An 18,471-nucleotide genomic window follows, 5' to 3' on the forward strand; every position below is an offset into this window, starting at 1 on the left:
TGATAACTAAGGGCAGGCAAAGGGGTCACTGGATGAGAGGCTCAAGTGCTAGGTGTGTAGAGGGGTCCCATGATTAGTGAAAATGAGCCCTGGATAGAGGAGAAAGGACTCCATCATTCATCCACCTCCTAATTTGGTGCTGAGCCAGACCTGCTGGGTTATGGTTCTAAGAACATTCTTGGGTTCACCCTTCTCAAAGGCCTTCCTGATACTACACATTTCCAGATTCACTACCCCTCCTCCATCTTAACTGTGCGAAAAGGTGCCTGCCCCTGAGGTGGGGCAAAAGATATTAACAGAACGTTCTCTGAAGGCAGGCCAAGTGGAGAAGACATCTACCTTTCCTGTTTCCACCAGGAACCCCCAGGGGTCTGTGGCATGGTTCAAAATTCCCTGTGCTCAGAAACTCCAGGACATAGAAAATTTCCTCTATCAAATATCTAACTGAGTTGGGTTATAATAACACGTCTTCTGTAGCATCAAGGGCTTCTCAGAATCCCAAGAGTATGGTGGCCATAACTTCATTTTTCTCACTATAGAAAATTTTCCATTTGGTATCAAAAGAGATGCTTCTTAATTTTCACAATCAAGGGATATATATATACATTGAAATTGTAAGTTCTGGTCTAGGATTGTTGGGGTGAAGATTTCCGTTGTCTTCAGTTCAGGGCACTGAAGTGCTCCATTTTCTTTGTGAAATAGCTCATCCCAGTGGCACTCACAGGCACTGCAGGGAAATTCAGGAAGAGTTTTGTTGTTGTTGTTTTATTTGACCTGTAGTGGCTCCTTAGTCAAAAAAAAAAACACAAAACAGGTTTCAAAACGCCTGTTTTTTTTCCATATGGAACTGCCATCAACAATTTCTATATGAGAAAGCAGGGGTTCATATAACCCACTGTTGTTTTCAAGTCCCAAATTTCCAATGTTTTCATTATGCTACATAAACAAAGCAAACTTTCTCCTGGAAAACCACAAGCGGAAATTTCAACCAGAATGAAAATAATATTTCAAATCCAAGTGGCACTCATCTCTCACTCTTGCTTAAAGTTTAAAGCATTTCCTATCTAAACTGCCATTTTCAAAACGCACTTATTTTAGAACTTCTGTTCCAGTCAATAGGAGAAAAAACATTCTACTATGTTCTGAATAGGCTTCTTTCACTGAGCCTTCTGGGCCCTTCACCAGCAGCTGTTTCAGGTTTCAAGTAATCATATAGGTTTTGAGCCTGAACCATCTGGGTGTCACCCATATTCCTCCAGAAATGTTGATGCCAGGAGAGCCACAGAGCAAATTAGCTCAGAGCAAATTAGCACAGGCCCACAACTGATCAAAATTAGGCCAGTTTAAAATAAATCATGTCGGCTTTTTTTTTTTTTTTTAATGTAGAAAATACAACCCCCTGCACAGGAAGCATTTTTTTCTAGGCTTTTGATTTTCACGATCATGACCACAACTACTTTTCAAGCAGGTCTGAGTATGCCAAGTGTTCCAACAAAAAAGTAGGTCATGGGAATGCATCGAAAAAAGATTTGGAGGTAGGGGTTTGTGGGGGTTGGGATTCTGCGAGGATGATCGTGAGTTTCATTTAGGAACAAAAATAAGTTTCAACTTCTATGTTGTATCACAGAAATTATGAAAAGCAGAAAGGTCATGAGGAGGAGAGTATTTGTTGAGTCACAAATAATATTATCTTGTGAGGAAAGGTTTGCTATTTTCATTTTATAGATAAGGAAGCGAAGGATCAGAGAAAGAGAGAGGGAGGAAGCTGGCCTTCAAATCCTCCAGCTAGGACACCACATTCTCACTATGACTGTCACGCAGGGACTCAGCTCCCACTCCCCTCACAAGAACGCAGGATATGGTGAGGCCAAAAAGGAACACCAATGCAGCCATAGATAGGGGAGTCATACCACTATATTCTCACTGGCGGCTGGGTTGGAGAACAGGAAGCAGGAGCCACACAATCCGCAATCTGCCATCTGCTTCTCTGCTAATCAACCAACCTGCTGGCCTAGCCACAAAAGTTATATTAGTGGCTAATGGCTAACTAGTTACAGCTGATGGCCATCTAATAACTGACCCAAAGCCTTTCCACGTGAGGCTGAGAGCCTGGAAACTGTTCTCTGGGACTCTGTCCCCACAATGACAGAACCCAGGAAAAGGTTCTCAAAGTGAAAAATAGTTCCTACTTATCTTTAGCCTCTTGTTTAGAGATCAGTGAAAACTCGATCAGTTAATGAAGGTTTTCAAACACTGCCCAGACATCTTTGAGAAGAGCTGGTAAGGGAATGAGGTTTCTTTCCAGTTTTCCTGCCCTCTTCTTCGGTTTCTTCCCTCCTGCATTTCTGCACAGTCAGCCTGTAGCACTAAGCCGGGCCCTGACACCCAAGCTTTCCCTTGGATCTAGTCTAGAACCTTCCTTCCCACCTTCTCTGTTTTCAGGTCAGGCCTGGCCAGTGTCCTGTTTCCTTGCTGCTGATAGATTCCATTTTAACAGAAGAACTGCTGCCTCTAGTCAAAGGAATTGTCAGACATTGTGGCAAGCTGATGGGAGAGGTACTGCAATATACAAGTGGGAGTGTTAACGCTTTTCATTTCATTCTATCTCAGATATTTCTGTTTTAGACATAATGCTAGCCACTGGATATACACAGTTTGACAAAAGATTATTTTATGTTCATATTACACCATTTGGAGAGTAATTTATTCCAATACTTCATGAGGCCATTTTAATTAAATAGAAGGCCATGTGTAAAAAAGAAAAGATACAAAAGATCCTAAGGGGACATTCTGATAGGAAAAGCAAAAAAAAATTATAAAAGCAAGTGAGGAAAGGAGGATGATATGCTTAAAATTGTAGAATATTCAATTTGTAGGTGTTTATTTTCTGCCCCTCTCTCTACATCATTATACACATTTTCTTTCAACCTCTGAAAGATGACTAAATGATGGATTCCTAGGGTTGGTTAAAATGGAGGTTGGATGAAGGGCACTCAGTTTGTTAGGCTTCCATTCTGGCAGGCAGAGAGCTAAGCACTTTCACATATGTGACTTCATTTAATTCTTACAACACTATTGTGAAGTAAGTTGAATTATGCCCATTTTACAGATGAAGAAATTAAGGCTGAGCCAGGTTAAGTGTCTAATGTCTAAGTGTCATCGTGTCTAAGGCATTGTTAAAGGGGAAAGGGAGGTTCCTTTTTGTTCTTTGGTGTCTTTCTTTCTGTTCCCCAACTTCTGAACAGATATATCCCAATGAAGCAATAAATACACATTGAGCACTTTCTAAGTGCAAAGCTCGTAGGATTACAAAACATTATAAGCTCTAGTTCTTATCCTCAAGGTGACAACAGCATAATTTTAAGAATAAGAAATACACATACACACACACACACACACACACACACAACTAATAATCCAAATTCTATATCGAGCTAAAAAAAAAAAAAGGTCATTGTGAGACAGAAGGAAGAGACTGTGGGTTGGATTTGCCTAGGCAAGGGGAATGCGAAATAATATTCTAGTTAGGGAAGGTAATGATGAGTGAGACTCAATGTTCCTGGACAGGGGTGGAGTGTCAGTGTGCAGAACAGGACTGAAGCAGGTTCCAGAGCAACAGGAGAAGCGCCTGGAAAAGTGGACCAGAGCAGGATGGTGAATGTGACAGGGCCTGAAGCATCCCCAGGAGGCAGTGTGTGGGGTGTGTAGGGTGCGTGAGGGGGATATGTGGGGTGTGTGTGCGTGTGTGTGTGTGTGTGTTTGTGTTGGTATGGGGTGGGATGGAATAGGTTGGGGAGCTGGGAATAAATATGGAGAGTCTAGAGAAAGCAATGGACTGGGACCCAAGGGACAAGGGTTCTAATTCCCTGCTTTGCAACCACCAGGCCAGTCACACAACATCTCTAAGCCTTGATTTTGTTCAGCTGTTTAACCAAAATTTGGAGATTATCTGCGAGTTCTGCCCCTTACTATACTTTCGAGACATCCCCCTGCCTCTTCTTTTCTTTTTTTATGATCCCCTCCCCACCTTCAACTCAAGGCTATATAAAATTTTATCTTTGGTTGGCAAATAACATATTTAAAAAAAACAATAACAAAACAATTATTTCATTCCATGAACCTGCACAAGCCCTGTCATGATAATAGATAATAATATTTGTGTCATCGTTATGGGAGAATTTTAAAAGCATAAATAATCTCAAACTGATCAATCTAATTTCTATTAAACCAGAATCATTTCTTCTACCATCGACCCACTTGCTGTTGATGAATTATTATTTGATGCAATGACACATTAATATTAGGGGCTTCATAGGAAAGAGCCCTAGGACCCTCACTGCTGTGTTTATTATAAGGATATTTTTGAGGATTTTTTAACTACACAAAGAAGAACCATAAGAGAAACTTCTCTCTGATCCCCCAATCAGGAAGAATTAGTCCATTACTAAGCACATCTGGTTCGTCTTTACCTCAAGGACTTTGTGACTGTTGTAAAGAGCTCCATTTCCCTTTGCACAATTTGGTGCAGCTGGAAAGCACAGAGCCAAATCCGGGTTCAAGGGCATGGCTTGCCTGGGGCATGCACTTGTGCTGACCCGGGCTGTCTTCCCTTCCTGCTCTTAATCTTTCTTGACCTCATTTTCAGTTCTCCTATATTTATTTTTATCTTTCTGATTATATGCATTTGGGCAGCTTAAATACCTCTGGACACAAGAAGTTTTAAAAATGAATAAACACAAACAAACAAATATATCACCTGTTGAAGGCTTTGTGTATTATACGAGGGTGAGCAAACTTTGGCCTACTGGCAAAATCCAGCCAGCCACTTGTTTGGGTCTGGTCCACAAGATAAGATTGGCTTTTATATTTTTTAATGGTTTAGGAGAAAAGAAGGTGATTTGTGGTATGAGAAATTATGTGAAACTCCAATTTATGTGTCTATAAATAAAGTTTTATCGGAACACAGCTGTCTACTCATTAGCTTATTGTCAATGGCTGCTCTCACCCTGCAACAGTAGAGTTCAGTAGTTATGACAGAGGTGGATATGGCCCATGAGCCTAAAATACTTACTATCTGGACTTTTACAGGAAAAGTTTGCTGACCCCTGGATTAGAGTATCATTTTACATCAGTTTGCGTTCCTCCTGCCTAATGTTAGTTTTATAAAATTGCTTCAAAGATGGATGTTTGCTGCATCCTTACTCAGTCTAGCTATCTTTTGTGCTTTGTCCATAAAACTACTTCTCAGTGTACTTTAACTTTGACCCAAGCTCGGGCTTACTGTCTGGCTCAGTGCTGTGTAATAGAGACAATTAACTTTCAGCCTCTGAAGAATCCTCTTTGGTGACTATTTTATCGACACTAATAAAATAAACCCACAAAAACTTCTATTTTTGCTGAAAATTCTAAGCCAACAGAAGGATCTACAACAGCAACTTGGCACTTTTTACACCACATTCAAACAATGTTCTCCAGTTTCTTTTCAGTTGATACATGTGTTTGCATATTTACTGGGTTTTTTTCCTCCCCGATCACCCTTAGTTAGAAATATAACCAAGTCTCCATGGAAACACAGCATAATGCTCTCTCACAGATGATCGAAGGACCTGAGCAGCTGGTATTGGGCTGAAGGCTGCAATGGCATCTGACCAAATTAGGAAGGGAAAACAGCTTACCCGGCTCTTCCAGGCCTCTTAGAATTCCAAAGCTCAGCATGGAAATCTACACAGATTGTGAATTGCTGAGAATTTTTTATTCTTTCTTTTCCATCTGAGAATGTTCTGTCTTATCCATCTATGTTTTAGCTATAGGAGTATTTTATCCCCGGCCCCTGGAATTATTTACAGAGTCTACAGAATAAACAGGGAGAGAACCTACATTTAATGAGCGTGTACTGTGTGTTAGGTACTTAGATGTCACAGCTGGCCCAGTGTCAGACAGTTTAAACCAGAAGAGCTGGGATTTGAACTCTGGTCTGGTTCATTTAAAAACCCATTCTCTTTCTACCATACATGAAGTCATACCCATCCAAAGAAGAAAATAGGACAGACAGGTTGAACCACGTCTTGTAACAGAGTCATAGTCTTGGTGGGAGGTGGAAATCAAAATAAAGAATAGGAGACCCAAGATGGTGGAGTAGATAAACACTGTGCCTGCTTCCTTCTGTGAACACATTACAACCAAATTATAGAACAATCAACCGGAGAACCACCGGACGTCTGTCTGAACAGACTAAGGATATAAAGAAGAAGCAGAGATGCGAAATGGGTGGTCCCAAACCTCCATGTGGCAGGAGAAAATTGGGATACCTCTGTCATGAGGTTTCCCCCCAAAGGAGCAAAGAACCCCAGCCCACTTGAATCTCCCTAGCGCAGAATACTGGTGCCAGGAGGAGCAGTGCCCACAACTTCTGACTGTGAAAAACAGTGGGGATTCCAACCATCCGGATGGCACGTTAGCTGCAAGAAACCCAGGAGTCATCTTAAAGGGCCCACGCACAGACTCACTTGCTCGCAGGCACTCACCTTGGGCTCCAGCGAAGGGATGGTGACTCAGAGGAGTGTCAGAGGCATATGGGGATCATACTGAGGTGTGTGACTTTGACGCCGTTTGACCTTTGCCCTGTGAAGGGTCCTCCTCCCGTGTAGCCCAAAGGCAGCCACCATCTTTAACATGTTGAGGCCTCCCCCTATGCTTACAGCCAAATCTGAATCTGATTGGTCTGGTGAGCTCCAGGGCTCCACCCTGCTGACTCAGTGGGACCCTGCCTTACTCACCTCCCCCAACTTTCTCCGTGAGAAACAAGTCCCACCCATATCGCACTCTCTCTGGGAAAGCTATGGGAGTCCTCAGGCCCTAGGTGGGCAGCAACCGGCCTCATGTGCTCTGAGACTTTTGCTGAGTAGCTCCAGGCTCAGCACTAGCACCAAACCAGAATTTACATTAACCTGGTGACCACACTTCCCACTGTAGTAACTCCCTGAAACCTGCCTCACCCAACTAGCATATTGCATGAAGCTTTATCAGCAGCTGAACTTTAAGGGAGCTGGCAGGTGGCAGCAGGCCTTGGGGTGTCTTGGCTTTTTGCAGAGCGACCCCAGGCCTGGTACTGGTGGCAGCCATCCTTGGTTCATAGCGTGGCCTCTCCCATGTGCCTCCAGGGTTAGCACAGGCAGCAAAAAAAAACTGTGGATTGCTTTCTCCAACCATGTAGTCTCCAGCTGGTCACAGGAAGTAGGTAACTTGGGCCTGCACCAGAGCCCCTCCCAAGAGGACCCGAAACAACGTACCAGAAGGTTGGCCTCAGATCACAACAGAGCACTGCCCAATTAGACCCATAAGGAATACACACAAAAGATGGTCTCAACAGGCACCAGGACCTGCTGGGGCAAATCCCACTCAGTGGGGTAAGCCCCCACATGCAACAGCCCATAAGCTGTGAGTGTGGCCAAACCTCACAGCTAGTCAGCCTGAGAGTAAATGTCACCCACTGATGTGACAATAGTAATCAAGTCCCAACTATCACAGGAGGGCACACACAACCCACATAAGAGATACTACTGGAGCACCCAGAGCAGATGACCAGGGAGACTGTGCCCACAGGGCACCTAATACATAAGACCACCCGGCCAAGACCGGGAGACATAGCAGATCTACTGCATACATAGAAACAAATACATGGAGACAGCCAAAATGGAGAAACAAAGAAATACATCCCAAATAAAGGAACAGGAGAAAACTCTAGATAAAGAACTAAACAAAATGGATGCAAGCAACCTACGAGAGACAGAGTTCAAAACAATGGTTATAAGGATGCTCAAGAAATTTAATGAGAACTTTAATAAAGAGATAGCAAGCATTTAAAAAAAAAGACACATAGAAACCATAAAAAAGAACCACTTGGAAGTGAAGAACACAATAACCGAAATGAAGAATGCACTAGAAGCAATTACCAGCAGACTAGATTAAGCAGAGGACTGAATCAACAATTTGGAACACAAGGTAACAGAAAACACCCAATCAGAACAGCAAAAAGAAAAAAGAATCCAAAAAAATGATAGTTTAGGAGACCTCTGGGACACCATTAAACATACAACATTCTCATCATAGGGGTACCAGAAGGACAAGAAAGAAAGCAAGGGATTGAGAACCCAATTCAAGAAATAATGATAAAGGGCTGAATGGATAAGAAAACAAAGCTCTTACATATGCTGCCTATAAGAGAATCACTTCAGATTTAAAGGCACACACAAAGACAGAAAGTAAACAGATGGAAAAAGATATTTCATGAAAATGAAAACGGAAAAAAGAAAAAAAGAAAACTGGAGTAGCCATACTTATACCAGGCAAAAGACTTTAAAACAAAGGCTATGAGACAACAGAAAGCACAAATTGGTAACTACAATATTGCCACAGGGATATGAAAGACAGCTTGGGGAATATAATCATGTGCATTTATATGTTCATTACAGCATTATTTACAATAGCCAAGATATGGAGGCAACCTGGGTGTCCATCAATGGATGAATGGATAAAGAAGAGGTGGTACATATAGACAATGGAATATTACTCAGCCATAAAAAAGAATGAAATCTCATCATCTATAACAATATGGATTGACCCAGAGGGTATTGTGCTGAGTGGAGTGTCAGACAGAGAAAGGCAGATGCAATGTGATTTTGCTTATATGTGAAATCTAAAGAACAAAATAAACAAACAAACAAATCAGAAACAAACTCATAGATACATAGAACGTTTTGATGGTTGCCAGATGGGAGGGAGGTTGGGAGTGTGGGTGAAAAAAGGGGAAGGGATTAAAAAGTACAACTTGGTTGTTACAAAGTAGTCATGGGGATGTAGGGTATCGCATAAGGAATATAGGCAATAATATTGTAATAACTATGTATGGAGTCAGATGGGTACAAGATTTGTTGGGGTGATACATGAGAGGCGGCTGAGGGGACAGGGTGAAAAACTTGAAGGGATTAAGAAGTACAAATTGGTAGTTACAAAATAGTCATGAGGATATAAAGTAAAGCATGGGGAATATAGTCAATGATGTGGCAATAACTATGCATAGTGCCAGGTGGGTACTAAAATTGTCAGGGGGGTCACTTAAATTATATAGATGTCTAATCATTATGCTATATCCCTGTAATTAATATAAAATAATATTGAATGTCACCTATAATTGAAAAATTATAAAGGGGGGAAGGTGAAGGGCAATAAGTAGTCCAAACTTCCAGGTGCAAAACAAATATGTCATGGGGATATAACATACAGCATGGGGAATATAGTCGCTAATATTGTGACAGCATGGTACAGTGTCAGATGGTTGCTGGACTTATCATGGTGATCACTTGTTTAGGTATAGAAATGTTGAATAACTACTGCATACCCCTGAAAGTCATATAATATTGTATGTTAGCTATATTTTTAATAAAAATCTGTTTTTAAAAAGAAGTAAGAATATGAAAGTCATCTTCTTACCTAACCCCAACTATATTTACAAGAAGTCAAGGTCAAAAGCTCGGTTGCAGAACAACCAAAAGAACCTGTATTCTCTTCCCCCCAAATCCCTCCCTAATGTTTAAAGGAGGATATTTTAAATAATGTTAATTAATAAGTGCCTTGAAAAAGAATAGACAGAGTACTATGGAAATTTGGGAAAAGGAGACTTGCTTCAAGTTGGGGGAGGGGTAATGGAGGAATACATGAGGAAGAGGAGGCAGAGCACCCCGAGTTCATCATAATTCAAAGCCTTGGCTATTTACTGGGCCAATGATCAGTTTAACTGCACTTGTTTCCCCTCACATTCTGACCAGGGAACAACATTCTCGTAAGTGCCATTTCTCCCTAGAGTGTGATCTAGTCGCACATATACTCTGAGCAGGACCGAGTATCCTCAAGGTCACAGAGCCTGTTCTCCAAGGCATTATGAAGGGTCACCTCAGAACTGTACTCTCAAACCATGGAGAGTATGAAGCCTCGGGAACCAGGAGTCCCGGTCCCCTTAAGCAAGTGGGCTCCAGGCCCCCAACTTCAACTAGGGTAGGACACCTTTGTTTTTACCTGTTTGAAGAAAGTATTCCTTTGTCTCATAACTGTTTGAAAAACACTTTCCTAGAGTGTATCTTTGTCTGAACATTGGCACACATCACAAGACGTGTAACTGATATTTAAAGCAGGACTTTTGAAAAAGACCTGCCCTCCAAAGGCTTATCCAAGAGTTCATGGTAATACCACCAATCCTATGACAAAGATGCAAAGACAGATTTTTTTCTAAATGAGACAGTCTACCCTCACTTGGTCTATATTCCACCACTGAGGGTCAGGAAATCACGGAGAAGACAGTGAGAGAATGTGGAGAGTCAGAGAGAGAAGCAAGCTCCTTCTTGTGGAGGACAGATTCAGGAAAGGTGGGTGAGGTACATAGGCATCTCCAACTCTGACCCAGTGCATAAGCCACTCGTTCTCTTGAAAAAGTGGCTAGGTTCTTCTCAGGCTGCACTTCTAAAATGCATGATGGGGTGGGCTGTGCTATGTTTTTACGCCCTATAAACCTCGTGAAGTTCATTTCTCTTCTGTATGAGCCCTTTATCACATAAAGTGTCTGTGTGAAATACTGTTCTCCAGAGAGAAGCCATCTCATTGCAAATTGCGTTGCTAATCAAATTAGCTGATAAACTAGAGCACTAGCTACTACATTAAAACTGACCTTTGGATTATAGAAAAATGAAATCAGTGGGGACATCTTGTCCATGCAAAAAGAATCTATTCTGTGAAGTAGAAGTTTTGATTTGAGCTAAAACAACTGGTCTTTACAAACACTTTTTCCACCCCAGTTTTCAGCACCCTTGATCTTCTGAACAGCTTTGATCAGCCTTCCAGATATTAAAACTCTAGGCATTTGTCACAGAAGCACTTGTGCAGGTGCTGCTGGGTGATTTAGCTAAGCACAAGCATATTTTATAGGTTTGACTAATTATTGCTCTGAAAGAGAATGATGCTTCCCATCTCAGAGCAATTTACAAAGATTACACATCCAACCCCACACTAAGAAAAAATGTCTCCCTTTTGTTAAACTTTCACAGAATAAATGATGGTACTGGAAGTTTAGAGAATAACCAATAATCTATCTCGGGCTACACTGATAAAAAGTGTTGTCATCTCAAGAAAAACTAGCTCATTCCATGAACTACTTTATTAGCCATTAGCCCACAGGCCACATGATTCAGGCTTAGGAGAAAATAACAGCCCTAAAGCCCAGGCAGCTAAAAAATCCTACTCTTAATTTATCAATTCCCTTAAGAAGAACAGAGTCTCCATTCTTGATTACGACCCAACAAATAACCTACCTACCCAAAGTCAAAGACATTTGCACTGGTAGCACGTGTGGAGGGGCTTCCACAGGTGAGCTGGACTGTCTCTTACGTCAGCTTTTGAGCAGAGAGGAAGTACACGATTTAAAGCTTAAAAAACTAAGGTAGCCCAAGAAGAGGGCTCACGGCATTCAGTTTCCTTTTCCTTTTCCTATCTGTGTTTGTTTTGCTATTTCAGTCCTTATTTCTTTAATAACAACAACCTTTGACTTCAGTCAGTACCCTGGTTGGAGGACATTACAACCAACAAGTACCTGTAAGCCATGCCCGTCTCTGCCCTGGTGGTTTCTTGCAATGAAATTCCGTGGACACGTAAAAACTTCTCCAGATATTTCCGTTCTGCTGCTCCGCTGGGCCTAGCAGGCCAGCAGGCTGCCTGAGGCGGAGGCTTGGTCACTGCTATGTGCCGTCTACATTTCAGAGCTGATTCACTGGATTTGGGCAGACCCAGCTTGGAGCTGGGGATGTCTGCACAGGCAGGTTTATACAGATGCATGTTTCAAAAACCCAGGGAAGCAAAGCTAATTTAACCGTCCTCAGCTCTAAGACTGGCTGTAGCTTGCTATGATTAACTTGAGTTATCTTGGCTTTGGTGTGTCCCTAAAAGGGATCAGGTTGTTTTCCTTAGATGTCCCCTGTGGTGTTTGTATGTGAGCAGGCTCCTGAGTCCCTGGCAGAGCTGCTGCCTACATGTCTCTGCTAAAGAATGTGCAAAAAGAAGTCTGACAAAGGCCAATCATTTTTCTCGTCTCTTTAAAGTTCACAAACTCCAACTTAAGCAACTATGTATTGGCTCTGGGAAAAAAAATATGGGCACTCTTTCCCATGTCTTTCTATTTAGGTAAAAGGAAATATTTTGGTGGGATATGGGCCAAATGTTCTGTTCTCATAAGGACCATAGGCTTTGAGGATGATTCATGACTGCGTAATGAGATCTCTCCAAATGATCAAATATTTATCATCAAAGAATTTATTTTACTAGTGACATGATTCACTTGGGCATAAGGTCCATTAACCTTTTTCCTCTTCAGATGTTGCTGTCAAATGATAGGAAATATCAATGAGGTGGTTTTGAAAAGCAAAGGGCCCACAGCAACAGGCCCAGCTGATTTTTGGCAAAGGTGCAAGAGCAATTCAATAGGAGGACAGACTTTTCCACAAGTGGTGCCGGAGCAGCTGGACGTCTATAAGCAAAAACAAATAAACTCTTAAAAAAACAAAAAAAAAAAAAAAAAAAAAGCAAATGAACTCTTGATTTACACCTCTCACTTATACAAAAATTAACTCAAAATGGATCACATGCTTCAGTGTAAAACGTAAAACTCCTAGGTCAAAACTTAAGAGAAAGTCTTCAGGACCTCGGGCTAAGTGGAGAGTTCTTAGACTTGAAACCAAAATCATAGTCCATAAAAGGAAAAAAATGTATAAACTGGATCTCAAAAACATTCAAAACTTTTGCTCTGTGAAAGACTATAAAGAGGATAAAAAAACAAATGACAGACTGAGAGAAAATATTTGCAAACCACATATCCAACAAAATAGTTAAAAGTAGAACACATAAAGCACTCTCAAAACTCAACAATAAAAACAAACAATCCAATTAACAAATAGACAAAAGCCATGAGCAAATATGTCACTGAAGAGGATATACAGATGGCAAATAAGCACATGTAAAGATATTCATCATCATTAGCCATTAGGGAAATGCAAATTAAATCTACCACGAGATACCTATCAAAATAGCTAAAATAGACATGGCAATAACACCAAATGCTGACAGAGATTAGAGAAACTGGATCACTCATAAAGTGCTGCTGGGAATGTAAAAAGTTACTGCCACTCCCCCCCAAAATACAGCAGTCCTTCTAAAACTAAACACACCAAACTTACCACATGACATAGTAATTGTACTCTTGGGTATCGATCCCCAAGAAATGAAACCTATGTTCATAGAAAACCTGTACACAAATGTTCATAGGTGGTCAATTTGGAATAGCCAAGGAAGAACCAGGGGTGAACTGGGAAAGCAGTCATGAAAAGTGAGACATGAGCCCTATTAGAGGCCTCATAGTCTTTTTCTGCCCTCTGGATATGGAGCCAGGCCCAGGAAAGGAGTGAGGGAAGAGAAAGCCAGTATTTGTCTGACACTGAGGTTTCTTTTCATAACATTCTCAAAGTTGATCACTGTCACAAAAGGTCCCAGCTTGCAGGTGGGGAGTAGAAACTATATTTATGAGGGAATTATTTGCACTTCTGGCTGGCAGTGCAAATGATCAGTTTGAAACTAAACACGTAAGACTATAAGAAATGCCTCTGAGCAGCTGGGGGAGGGTTTGAGGGGGGTGCAGCTAATGTCTGCCTTGCAGTCTTTCTGTGTCTCAGGAATGATAATTATTACATACTGTTCAGAATCGGTAAGTTTTGTGCAATGCAAGTGTCCACAGAGTGTGGGGAAAAGTGACAAGGAGATTTGATGAGAGAAGGGCTCCCAGCCACATTTTGCTGACGGGGCACAAGAGGCCCTGGGACTCAGAAGTCACAAATGGAAGCTCACCAAGCTCTGGGTGGTGACCAGGCTTTACACACACCTATTCAGTGTTCATAAATAACTCTGTCACCTTGGGCAGGTCTTGACCTTTCTGTCCCCTTCATTTCTTTATTGGCTCAGGCTTAGGTAATCTCGGATTCTTCTAGGTCTAGTGTTCCATGAATCTTAAAAGCGACTTGAGCTAGATGTTCTTTAGAGGTGAGGGCCCTTCCTGTGTTGACTGGTGAAATGTGGATTCAATAAATACTAGCTAGATCTCTAAGGCCTCAGAGATTGCTGCTATTATTCTTAGAACAGGCCAATCACATTTATAGCCTAGTTTTCAAAGTTTCTTGGCTACAAAAGAGACTTATTGGAAGCACTGGATCATGGATTTATGGACACATGACAGTCATCTAAAAATTGTCTGGGCCTACAGTTGAAAACTGAGGCGGGAGCTGGTGAGGCTAGAAGACTGGGACTGTTTTTCCACAGCTGGGGTGAAGGAGTGCTGGTTCTGCCCAGATGAGTTTGGACAAGGGACACCAGACCACAGATCAGAGCCTGTTTTCCTATTCCAATTACTTCTAGGAACATCGCCCCCTTGCTCTTGTTCAGGTGTCTGCTTGCTGGCACTCTGCAGGTGATGCTATGATGAGTGAGCAGTCACCTGACTGATACATCTGCCCCCACCCCCCTGGGAATCCTCAGAGGGGGCTCTCCTCTTGTCATTGCCACCTTTGCCAGAACTACCTCGGGGTCTAGCTGTACATGCTGACACTGCAGTTAAATACGTGTGTGTCGTATCAACACAACACAGTAAAGAAAATAGCACCTTTGCCCTTGAGGAGCTCACAGTGGAGGGGAGAAAAGAGACCCATAAAGGTTACAAAGCAGTGCACTATGAGCCACGATGGGGGCAAGCAGTAAGATGATGCTGAAACCCAGTCTTGGGGGTGGAGAATCAGCAGTAACAGCAGTAAAGGAAAGAAGTGCAAGGAGTAGAGGGAGTTTTTTCAGAAGTTTGCAATCAAGCAACAAGCCTAATCTGGAAAATCGGTCTTCTTATCATTCATTGGCTCTATTCTGGCTAAACCGTTTCACTTCCTTTTAGACCAAAATTTCTCTATAAATAGAATAAAACAGTCGCATCAGGACAGGGAGGGGACACATGTACAGTGTGAGGGATTACAGCATGGGGCTCATGGAGAGCCCCCATCAAGACAGCCCCAAGTCCCGAAGGCAGTACCCCGCCTCAGTCTCAGTCTTCTTTTATCTCTTTTCCTTATCTCTGTTGTTGGTATATTACATACTCTTGCACTGTAACATAAAAAACCCTCCCCAATGTGTCATTGTCATATTTCTAATACATATATATTATAGCCTTGCTTTAGAAAGAATAAAGCACACTTAAGAGTGAACAGATCTACTGGCCTCTTCCTTGGCCTGTCAAGGGCTTGTGGGCAGGGCTGGCCCTGGGGATGTCACTGGCATTCTACATATGTCCCACACTGACCCGCATCCTCAACCAGAAAGCATCTTTGAGTACAGTTTTGGCATTTGCAGCAAACGCCCCCTTACTGCTTTGAGTGTGACCCTCTGCTGTTTCTTGAAAAGATGCCAAACTGTGGCCTTTCATATAAAGCTAATGTAAAGGAAATGGCCAGAGGGACCCCAATGTGTGAAAGTGCACTATATGGCCAGAATTGCCTGGAAAGATGGCTGTGGGGGGCACAGAGTGCCTTGGAGAAGAGGTAAGTGAGGAGGAAGGAAGGTGGGAGATGCAGCCTCGGTCCCATTACATAGGCTTTATTTTTAAGTATGTTGGGCCATCGAAGGTTTCAGGATAGTATTGTGGTCACGTGCTATTGAGTCATCACTGAAGTAAAGCTTCCAGAATGCTGAGAACATGTTTCCCCCTTATCCCAGTCTGCATTGGCCTGGCTTAGGAGCATTCTGTTGTAATGGGGGTGGAATATGATGGAAAGAGCATGGGCTGTGAAATGAGGACGACTGGGGTTCAAATTCTACCCCTACAGCACACGAGTGGAATGGCGGTGGGTACTTTCTGAGTCCCAATTTCTTCCTCTGGAAAATACACCTCACCATATCCTCAGGTTGTTGGGAAGATAAAAGGAAATATGGTATTTGATGCACCTGACACAGAAAAAATAGCCCAGTAAATGGTGGTTATTGTTCCAATATCTGCTGCATGGCACAACTCCAAGCACTGCCATGACATTGTTGTCTGTGGGGATGATGGCCCCCAGTGTAGCAGTGCACAGCAGGCATGGCTGTATGTGGCAGACCTTGACAGACTTAGCAAGCAACAATTTTCAGGGGGCTTCAATGTTCTAGGTTGCATGTCTGCAAAATGGATGGGATGGCTTTAAATACAATGTTCTCCTTTCTAAAGTGAAGGATTATTTGGATAAAGTTGATTTATTCATTATGTGGTAAGAAATCCCTCTATCACTCCTTAAGCATCTACTCAGAAAGCAGATTTGAAAGTTGCAAAGAACCCCACACGTCCACAGTCACTGCTCCACGTGCTCTGCCACGGGTCTCACACACTTCTGCCACATGTTATTCTTCTGGGGACTGGAACTTGTCAGAGACAAGGCTGGGAGGCTGGGACACAGAGTGGCATCAGGTAAAGTAAGTCTCAGCTACAACAGCAAGGCCTAAAAATGTATAGTTTCAGTTTTGTGATGAATGCACTGCTGAGATCTTGTTGAGATCTTTCCATCTGAACCCATCTATTTCATCATTTTCTAGACATTTACGATTAATCTAAAAAATCTAGAATTCTAACTAGAGCTGTAACAAATCTTAGAAATCAGTTACTTAATTCTCTTGTTTTACAAATAAGGAAGAAAACATCTAGGTAAATTGGCAACATTAAGAGTCAGTTACTGTAAAAACCGGAATAAAGTACAAACTTCCAGGAGTGGGAGCTTAGAGGTTAGACAGACAGGGGTTTGAATCCTTGCCTAACAATATACTACTGGGTGATATGAGTACTCTGAGTTTTCAGTTTCTTCCTCAGAAAAAAATGGGGAAAACAATGCCGCCTTTACATAGTTATATAAGCTAAAGTCAGTTTGTGTGTTTTAAATCCCCCAATATGCCACACTTCCACTTGAAATATATAATATTTTTAAATGTATACTAATTGTGAATGTTTAATCACTGACTAAAGTTCCAAGACAATATTATTGAAAAAGTATTTCTGCCGGGGAAGACAAAATCATTTTGCTTACTTTGTGATAGAATATTCTTTTCAGCTGGGAAGATTATAAAATCTAGAGTACAAGTGTCCCATCAACATTTTGAGAAATTGTGTTCTACATGGTTTGCTTTTCTAACATCTCTAAGGATTATTCCAAGATAAACTTCAACTTGAAGCAATTCCAGCATTTGGCATTTTCCCAAACAGATTCAAATGTTAGTTCAAATAAAGTAATAACGGAATTTTTTTAGAGGTCACCTTTTTAGCAGGCTTGTTCGATGGAACACAACCAAGAATAAACAAATGAACAAATAAGATAACACAAGGCCCATGTTTCAAACTTCCAGGGAGAGTACCTCAATTCATATACCATTTACTCATAATTCAAGCAAGGCGGGTTTTCTTGTTTCCCATTCTTCAGCAGAGTAAAGACAGCACCCTAGATGAAACAGACTATTAGAGGCAGGCCTACTACTGACAGCAGCAAGGAAAATTTACAGCAAGGTGAGGACATAGAAAGAGTAATGAAGGGGGGAAAATACAGAAGCCAAACTTTAAAAATAAAATTGCAAAACAAGACCTCTAAATTCCAAGGTGAATAGTTCTATATGCCTTAATAGTCCCCAAGAACATTTTAACATAGCACAATAGTTGACATTTAGTAAGATAAACTAGAGTTGTCAAGTTGTTTCTTCAAGTTTAAAAAGTTAACATTAAAACCTTGACACTTAAATTAGAAAGTTTCAGGGGGAAAAATTGCTTGAGTGAGAGTTTTCAATCTCTAATAATGTCAGATGAACAAGGCCTAATTGTGAATATTTTCTGCATTTAGAAATATGATCTTGCCCATGTCACCAACTATTTTCCCATTACTAGGAGTTTGGTGGTTTAGCTGACTGTAGCCTAAGAAAATGTCAACTTTGATCTTGAGCTACAGACAATATGTTTCTTCCCTTGCCCCTCTCCTACCCGCCTCCTGCTGGTTCACATTCCCACAAACTTCTGCACATCCTTGTAAAACTCCACTTCAAATGGTGCATTCTGTGTGTATTTTTTCCTGACACTTCTCTTTCTTGTCGCCCCTGGTCCTGGCAGAACTAATTCCTCCTTTATCTCTATTTGCATAGCACTTCATTCGTATTTCTAATATTACACCAATAAAACTATCATAGTCTTGTCTTCCCTGAAAAAACTTCAAGATTATTCACGGCAAAATCTGTCGTACATATTCCAATATCTCCAGAACTAAAACATAATAGATGATTAAACTTCTTGAATGAATTTATGTTAAATTTTCTAGTTTGACTCAGAAAGTCTTTCAATATTACATA

At 41.5% G+C, this 18,471-nt stretch overlaps 1 protein-coding gene across 1 annotated transcript in view; it reads right to left on the reverse strand.

Moving 5' to 3' along the window:
- KCNAB1 (potassium voltage-gated channel subfamily A regulatory beta subunit 1) overlaps positions 1-11,977 on the reverse strand; it is a 345,911-nt gene extending 333,934 nt beyond the window's left edge. Inside the window, exon 1 of the mRNA XM_081065790.1 lies at positions 11,636-11,977. Coding sequence (XP_080921916.1) covers positions 11,636-11,877 — 242 coding nt within the window. The 5' untranslated portion in view covers positions 11,878-11,977. The remainder of the gene's footprint in view (positions 1-11,635) is intronic.
- Positions 11,978-18,471: the final 6,494 nt, after the last annotated feature.

This window comes from Rhinolophus hipposideros (assembly GCF_964194185.1).
Source record: "Rhinolophus hipposideros genome assembly, chromosome: 2".
Classification (NCBI taxonomy): domain Eukaryota; kingdom Metazoa; phylum Chordata; class Mammalia; order Chiroptera; family Rhinolophidae; genus Rhinolophus; species Rhinolophus hipposideros.